General features: G+C 39.2%; 1 protein-coding gene across 3 annotated transcripts in view; it reads right to left on the bottom strand.

Moving 5' to 3' along the window:
* Positions 1–804: 804 nt before the first annotated feature.
* Positions 805–9145, bottom strand: part of MAK (male germ cell associated kinase) — a 60771-nt gene continuing 52430 nt past the window's right edge. For 2 of the 3 annotated variants that reach the window (XM_058555269.1, XM_058555270.1), the window contains one exon: positions 805–2360. In XM_058555269.1, coding sequence (XP_058411252.1) covers positions 2206–2360 — 155 coding nt within the window. In that variant the 3' untranslated portion in view covers positions 805–2205. Of the gene's footprint in view, positions 2361–6290; positions 6411–9145 lie in introns of all 3 variants that reach the window. The other variant, XM_058555268.1, reaches the window with a different exon arrangement.

Below are 9145 nucleotides of genomic sequence, written 5' to 3'. Positions count from 1 at the left end.
TTACAAAATTAAACATACTCCTACCACATGACCCAGCCATTATGCTCCCTAGAATTTACCCAAATGAGGTGAAAACTGATGTCCACACAAAAACATGCACGTGAATGTTTATCGCAGCTTTATTCATAATTGCCCAAACAACCAAGATGTCTGTCAGTGGGAGAATGGATAAACTGTGGTACATATAGACAATGGAATATTCTTCAGTGATAAACAGAAATGAGATATCAATAAAAGACATGGAGGAACCTTAAATGCATATTACTAAATGAAAGAAGCCAATCTGAAAAGGCTACATACTGCATGATTCCAACTTTATGACATCTGTAAAAGGAGAAACTATGAAGACTCAATAAAAAGATCAATGGTTGCTAGAGGATTGGGGGAGGGAGGGAGAGATAAAGGGGTAGGGATAAAGGGGTAGAGCACGGGATTTTTAGGGCAGTGAAAATGCTCTGTATGATACTGTAATGGTAGACACGTGTCATTATACATTTTGTCAAAACCTAAAATGTACAACACAAAGAGTGAACCCTAATGTAAACTATGGACTTTAGTTAATAATAATGTATCAATATTGGCTCATCAGTTATAACAAATGTCCCACACTAATGCAAGATGTTAATAATACGGAAAATTCAGGAGGGGGAGATGAGGTAGTATATGGAAACTCTCTGTACTTGCCAATCAATTTTTCCATAAACCTAAAACCACAAAAAATGACTAATGAAGAGAACAACAAATAGGCCTCAGAGTATAAATATAAAGTTTAAAAATGTAAAGAAAACACACTAGTTAACCAGATTAATTTTAATGTCTATTTGGAGTTTAAAAGTTTCCCAGCAACACAAAAGAATTTTTTAGCTTTAAGACATTAAAACTGTACAAATATATATATATAAAACCATTAATATATATATATGTAACCAACATAAATTACTCTTTAGATTTTAACATTTTTCAACAAGGTGCGCTGAATTTCTGTACAAAAATAACCATATTATTTTATAATGTGCCTTTGGATCATGTCCACAAGTTGATACCAATTGCATTAGCATTTGTTACAAAGTCATAAAATACATAAAAATATCTGCAGTTGATAACATTATTCTTTAGAAAGAATATACAGTACTAATGTCTGGTCCATAAAATGGCAGGTTTAAATAGAGTAGTCCTCAGTTTAAAATGTCTATTTTAAATACAAATTTAGAAATAAAAATAAGAAAAAAAATGTAGTAAGTGAAATCACTGCTATAGCAACTAAATGCATTTGCTCTCCTGAGCAAATGTGGTCAGAGCTGAGTCAGGGATCTGCAGCAGCAACAGTGTGCTTTGGGGAACCAGCTGGCACACCCCATCTTTATGTCTGCTAGGAATGAGAAACAGCATATTTTGAAAGTCTGATGAACACACATCACAGTTTCAAGAAGTTTCTTAATGATGTGAAGATGAGACAACCTTGACTTGGTTAATGGAAGTCATCAAGCCATTGGGTTTGACAGTCACCATGAATTCACAGCAGTTGTATTGGTCAAAATCAAACAATAGACTCTCCACTAAAATCAGGTGGCATAATTTTGAAATCTCTATGTTAAAGATAAATTTATTTCTAAGAAAGACATCCTGCTCAAGATTGGCATTACCATTGTTTTCATAATTACAAAGTAGGAAAACAAATGATAAATTACCACCTTTCTGCCATTGCCAAAGTGGCAGAGTAGAGCCTTAGCCAAACAAGAACCATAACTGACAGCCTGCAGAGATCTACCTAATTGCTGTAAAAAACCAAACCAAAACAAACCTGAGGTCAATCAATGAAATATTAAATAGTTTAGGCAAATACACAACAAACGAAAACTAAAACACTCTAAACACTTACTTTCTGGAGGCATTTTTTCAAAAGCTTCTTTTCGTACTTAGTATTTATTAATTTGTAGATGAAATACTTGATACTTTGGCAAATAGTTTATTCAATACTTTATAAAGTCCTACCCATATATTAGTACTGTGGGCAATGATGCTAAGAAAATGCATTTCATTTCTAGGAAAGAAATAAAATAGGAGATGATTTTTGCTCTTCAAAGTACCCACTATCACATATTTCTTCCAGAACTCAGCAGAAATAGACATCTGTAGACATTTCCCAGGGTCAGGGGACTTGCACGGACTCTATGGAGCAATGCTGTGGGGCTTCACACCAGACTCCTACCGGTGACCTCCGTACTTGGCTACCCAGTCTGTCCTCCCGTGCACTGAGGAAACGGGCTGTGCGCGGTTCACAATATTTAGATTCTTGGCTGTAGGATTGTAAGTAGGTCCTGAAAACTGCCCCCGACCAGTTTTTGTGTTCCAGGTGTATTCTGGAAGAAATCAGAATTAGAAATTAGAATGTTATTCATTTGATTATCAAAATCAAAATAAAGCAATTCATCCTCTCATTTTATGGGGAACTTTTGAATTTATATTTAAAAGATTAATTCAGTGGTCTCTAAGGTTTTTTTTTTAATATTAAAACCAAAAATTCTAGTGTAGTATTATATTGACACAAATTAGAATTTTCTAATTAGTAGCTTAAGAGCCAATATTGCTGGTTTATAGTTCTGACACTGCTATTTCTTCTTTGAGTTCACTGAAATGCCTATCACATTTGGATAGGCCACACCAACTAGGATGACCAAGAACATTCTTGGTTCAAGTTCCATGGGCAAAACCCACAGTGTACGTGACTGTAAAATCACACTGTGGTTACATCTAAACAATACTCAGAGTATCACTACAGACAATATATTCAGAATTGTGAATCCTATAAAGCTCTGGCTTCTTGGAGCTACACAGATGGGGTCCCATAATAGATTTCTTTTAAATGTGAAAATGTGGTTTTTAGAGTCAAGAAATTTCATTTTTTATTGGGAAAATGATGGGTGGTAACAGAATCTCTTTAAAAGGTGAGCCATTCCCAGGATCCCAAACCTTTCATCACAAGGTTTTGTTTTATTCATACATTTGGCTGGTTAAGTATTCATAAAAATTTTAATTTGTTAAACATTTATTGTTATCCGAACAATTTACAAGCTAAAATTGCTTAAACATCTCCAATGACAAAGCAGTAAATCATTTCAGAGAGAACATGAACATCTTCAATCCTTCCTTCACCCCCTCCTCACTTCAGATTGATAGCTAAGTATCACAGGTATTCTGAGGAGGGATGTTTGATCTTTCCATTTGGAGTTTAAATGTCTTTCCACACTGTGTGGTAGCTGTCATTCTTGGATTAAACTCTAAGTGTCAATTTTGAAATGAGTCTGACCATTTTGTACACTTAACACTAGCTGTACCATATTTACTTGCATGAGCTTCCCTGTTTTTTTCTTACAGTTTCACTGTAAAATTGGGAATATAGGGGGAAATTATTGGGAGCATGTGGGTCCGGATGTGCTGCTAACTTCAGCTTAAAGAGGACAAAGCATGAAGTGAGGAACTGCCTGGTAACAGTCACCCTGATGCTGTGCAGTTTGGCTGTGTCAGGGAAGCCAAGAGCTCTCCCCCTTAGTGGTTCAACAGGCCATAAAATTCTCAACGGTAAAGCCAATAAAAAGGTACCTAACAAAGGCAGGGACAAAGTGTCTAGAAGGGCCAGTTAACCCTTAACTGTTAAGAAACAGTTAAGGAAACACGGGTTAAACAGTTAACCATGTTCTCCAGGAACAGCCCTTTAGGTATAACCTACTGGAATACAGACAGGCATCAGTCTGTTATATTAGTGAGCTCACACATGAGGTCTGCAGGTCAAAATGGCCCCGTGGGCAGAGGAGAGAGCCTGGGAAGGGATTGGAGTTGAGCGAGGGAGGAGAAAGGCAGTAAGCCCTGGTGATTCAGAGAAGGGGAGAGGAAACACAGTCTTAAAGAAACAATAGGGGAGGCTCTTGGGGTGAGAAGTGAGGAGTTTGGGGAGGAACAAACAGAGAAGCTTTTTTCCAGGTCATGACAGTCAAGTCCTAAAACCATTTGAAGGAAATTGTGTCCAGGCCAATATTTGTCAAACCTTCTTTGAAGAGGGGATCATTTTGCCAAGAAGGTGGTAGTGTTGACTTTTAGGATTCCCTTCTGAGAAATAATAGAGTTTTAGGACTCAAGCACCCTTGGTGAAGAACTTCGTAGCTGACAAAAGAGCCAAGATCTCATGGCAGGGCAAGAAATGCTTTTGTCCCTTAGTGGGGCCATGACGGCACGTCACCACTCCCCAGAGCGGAGCAGGCAGCCCTGTAATGCTTACTGTGCATTTATTTGAAAAACTGCTTGTGTCCTATCCAAGACATTTAATTTCTTGTAGAAAATGTTTGCTAAAGGAAAGGCGTTTGCCTCTAGTTAAGAATTTAATCAATGCCACTACTATATAACTTTTAGCAAGATACAAAACCTCAGTAAAATGGAGATCATAAGAGTACCTTCTGTCACAGAGCCATTGAGGGGTTACATGAGTTAATGTATGCAGAGCTCCTCGACCAGGGCCCTGGACTTCTAAAGGGCAGCTGTGTATGAAAGAAGTCACTCCTCAAAGTCCTTGTTACTGTCAGAGCAGGGGGTGAGGGGTATTGGGAAGTTTGGGATGAGAGATTATATGTGGAGAAAGAAATTAATTTGACTCTTCTCCTCAAAACTTGAGGGTGAGGAAGAAGAGTGGAGAGGAAGACTGTGAGAGAAGGGGAAATAGTTGAGTAAATACGGTAATGACCTGGTTTTGTTTTCTTGTGGGAAACTGTCACACAAGTGGCAGGACTGGAAGACACATCTCTCACAGAACAGTGTTTACCTAAGGATTTGCATTGACCACTTGAGAATGATTAATGTGTGCTTTTTTTTTTACCTTTTCTCCTATCTCCACCTGTAGGAAAATCTGATAAGCAGAGTAAATGAAGAGATGAAAAGTTATGAGAAAGCATTTAGTTGAAAAAAATGAAAACAGGAATATGCATGCTAATCTGACAGAATAATTAATAATATAAAGGCCTTCAATATCTTATAAAATATGTTTAAAAATACCTACTTGCACTTTCTAAGAGCAGGTACTCAGATAAAAGAATTTGAAACATTATGATTTTCTGCTTTTATGTTAAAAATTGCTAAGCCATGGCTAATGGCTCATTGTAAGGTTGCCTTAAAATATTTGCGGCTTTATAAAAATTATTGCTGTATATAAAATGTTTATTAACATATTTTGTTTCAGCAGAGAGATGATAAAGCAATTCTTTTCACAGATAAGCTTAACTCAGTTTAAGTACTCAGTACTCAAACAGTACTCAAACTGAGTACTGTTTAAGCAGTTCTACTGTGGTAAGAAATAAAAAATTACAGGAGTCCAGTGCTTTTTACAATTTTAGCTTTAATACTGTGAACTTTAAAGATGGGCACCTCTAATCAGGAGTTTTAATATAAGATCCTTGTAGGACAGGCTATGAGAATACTTTTGGAGTCAACTTTTAAATTAAACTATAACTGGGTATCTTACCATACTCTTCTGATTATCTGCCTTAATGTTTACTTTAGGTGCTTTAATAAAGAAATCAGATTAAAATAATCTGGTTATCTCAAGTACAGAATCATTACCCTCAATTTCAAGACCTTGAACGTGGCTGTCACATGCCACGCCACTGCAGAACAGGCGACCTAATTAGTCACAACATTGGAGGGTGAGGAATAAACCCCTTCACCACCTAATACCTACCATTGCAAAGCACAAGCCAGTGCAGGTTATGCCACAGTTTAGTTCCACACTCTACAATAGAACCGTAGAGGACCCGCCTGTTAACTGCTACATAACAGCCTATCAACCTTGATTAAGTTTTCACTGTGCCAGGTACTGGGCAGGAAACTGAAAAATGCACCTCCTCACATCTCATTGTGTAGCACAGCACACTCGGTGGAATTAGACAAACCGAGTTTCTTTCCTGGCTCCACTGTACTAGGCGTGTGACCCCAGGTAAATTACTTAGTGTCAATTCCCTCATCTGTAAGAGATCTACCTCACCAGGTCATCGTCAGGATTAAATGGCACATCCACGTGTTTGGCAAAGAGTAAGCACTTAATTAGAGGTAGCTCTTCTTATAATTGTTAGACTCTCAAACCACATCTTTGGTAGAAAAACAGGACATTTTGCCAAAAACAATTAGAATTCTTATTACTAAAGTGAGACTAATTTAAAAGTCATCACTCGGGGAAAGTGACTGTATAAATTTAACAGAGCTCCTTTCTGATCAGAATGCTCAAAACCTGTATCTAAGGTTGTTCTTACCTGAGGCTGTTGCACCGAGAGGTGCTAAGTGTATCCTCTGGCCAGCTGACCCCACTTCTTTTTTGAGAAAGGAAGGAATATATCCTGACTGATTGTAAGTAGCATAGTTTCCAAGATTTCCTGGTGACGCATCATAAAGTTTCATAGTCAGAAGGTGAATATTTTAAAGCACTGAAGAGTAACTTTGAATACTCCCCCTACTAATTCTAAAGTCTGTTTTTTGGCATCTACTATATTTCAGGTGCAGCACTACAGTTTTACAGATATGCCTACTCAGTCCATATAACAACCCTCTTAGAGGCATATTGTTATCCACACTTTGTGGCTCTTAGAACTTGCCTGAGTTCTCACAGTAAGTGAGCGAGCTAGAATCTGAACCCAAGGCCGAGTTCACCCTGAACAGACCAGGTTTCTTATGATTCCAGTTCTTAACGTGAGAGTGTATTTCCTGCCAGGAAGTCCCTATCCCTGTGGGCTCTCTGTGCTCTTCTTAAGTTTGTAAAATCACTATATAAGTGAACCTGTTCTCATAGGGTTGTTTTAGGGACTGAATGAGATATAAGCAAAGAACTTAGCCTAGAATCTGGTGTTCAAGAAAGTCAGCTGTCATCCTCCTCCTCCCCATCACTATTAGTGAATGATCACTCTGGGTCAATACAGGGATGGGTTGACCGGGGGGGGGGAATCTAAAGGCAGGAGACCAGTCAGGAGGCCACTGCTATGGCTGAAATGAGAGCCTATGAGGGTCTGAACTAAGACCATCACAGGGGGATGGAGACGGGAACTGAGTAGGTGTACCGGGTGGGAGGGGTAGGGAAAGAGAGGACTATATACCCCTGAGTTTGTATCTTAGAACAGCAGTACAGGAGGAGAATCACGTTTGGGGGAAAGACATGGTGCCTGTGGGATAGTCAAGTCTCAGAGGTCGAGCAGGCCTGGAGGCTGGGAATTATCAGGGTATGGCAGTTATGGAGCTGTGGGCTTGGAGGAGCCAGCTCAGAGGGATCACAGGGATCTGCAAAGACCCAGAATAGAACCCCAGGGAACACCTGCATGAAGAGAAAGAAAAGAGACAGAATAGAGAGGTTGATGATAGGAAGAGCAGGGTCTGAAAATTCAAGAGAATACAGCGTGTGAAGAAAGAAGGCATAGCAAACGCGACAGAGAGGTCTGGTGGGGTTAGTGCTGCCATTGGACCTCGCCACCAGGATAATGTTGGGACCAGCAGGAGCTGAGGCAAGTGAGGGACAACCTACAGTAAGTTGAGGAGCAAACTGGAAATAAGGAAAAATGAATATAACTGCTCTTTCAAAGAGCCTAGCTATGCCAGAAAGGAGACTAGTTTGTCAGCAAGAAGGTGTAACAGGGCTCTGATCGCCTTGGTAGTTTCAAAGAACTGTTTATCTGGCAGCTAGAACTGAAGCATTTTTCACCAGGTGTTATTTGTTCACAAGTCTGGACTCTGAGCTCCTGGTCTCTGATGTCTGTCACGGTGCTATGCACAGTAGGCTCTCAGTAAGTGTTTGCTCCTGACACTTAAACAGCAATACTATTTATCAGAACCTGAAGGATTTTACAGAGCAAACACGTTGTCAGTTTATATAATTTTTAACACTACTGAATTTTGCCTAATTTGGCCTTTCTTTCCACCTCGAGTACCCATTCTAAATCAAGAATCAGCCCTTTACTTCAAAAGACTTTTTTTTTGTGTGTGTGAGGAGATCAGCCCTGAGCTAACATCCGCCAATCCTCCTCTTTTTTTGCTGAGGAAGACGGCCCCGGGCCAACATCTGTGCCCATCTTCCTCCACTCTACATGGGACGCCGCCACAGCATGGCTCACCAAGCAGTGCGTCGGTGCGCGCCCGGGATCCGAACCAGCGAACCCCGGGCCGCCGCAGCGGAGCGCGCGCACTCAACCGCTTGCGCCACCAGGCCGGCCCCTCAAAAGACTTTTTGAAAGGAAGTTCAAGGCAGTGATCACAATCAGTAGCAGCCTTAACATATCTCTTGCTCTCTTCTTTATCATCAGAGCAAACACTTATTAAATGCTTACTGTATGAGAAAAATCCTAGGTATGGTTATACAACAATACCTAGGTAAATATGATTTCCTCCATTTTATAGATGGAGAAATTGATGTAGGGAGCCTATGTGATTTGTCCAAAATCACAAAGCTAGTGAGTGACAGAATAGGGATATGTCCGAGTTTAAAAGCCATGTGCTGAAGAGTAATAGGATGTTGCTTCCTATTAGGGGAAGAAGTTGCTAAGAAAAAATGCATAGAAAATTAGGTCTTCTTAAATTATTTGGCTTTATCATTTGAAGTATCTTGTGAGCTGCAAATTTTTAGGTTGGAGTCAATAGTTAGCACTGTTGAAATCAGCGACATCGAACCTCAAGGAAATCCACCTTCTCTATTAACCTGGTTAACTTTTTCTTTTAAATGATTGTTAATGCTTAATAAATGAGTTTCAGAACTTTATAAAAAAATTTCCAGAAATATTAACTACAAAATTAGAAAATATTCTTTTAATTCTTTTCAGTAGATTTGCTTGATTTCTGTAAGTGGTCATAATTAATTTAAGAAGACGAGTATAGAGCTTTTTGAGAGCAAATTAGTCTTAGAGTCCCAACTACTGAAGAACGATGTTCTTGATGCCGTGGAATGCCCTTCTTTCTCTTAGTCCTGACCTGACTCCTAAAATCAGGTGACCTTGGCCTCCATAGTGGCTTTTTGTGACAAGATCTGGGGTAAATGTTGAGAAGAAAATTGGACAAGAGATTCAAAGAACAAGGTGTACTCATCAATAATGCCCAGAAATTACCTTGTGGGTCCTCTAATTTTTCAGGCAAA

This window comes from Diceros bicornis, chromosome 14 (genome assembly GCF_020826845.1).
Source record: "Diceros bicornis minor isolate mBicDic1 chromosome 14, mDicBic1.mat.cur, whole genome shotgun sequence".
Classification (NCBI taxonomy): domain Eukaryota; kingdom Metazoa; phylum Chordata; class Mammalia; order Perissodactyla; family Rhinocerotidae; genus Diceros; species Diceros bicornis.
Note: the sequence above shows the minus strand (reverse complement) of the source record. Positions and strands in the feature narration are given on the sequence as shown.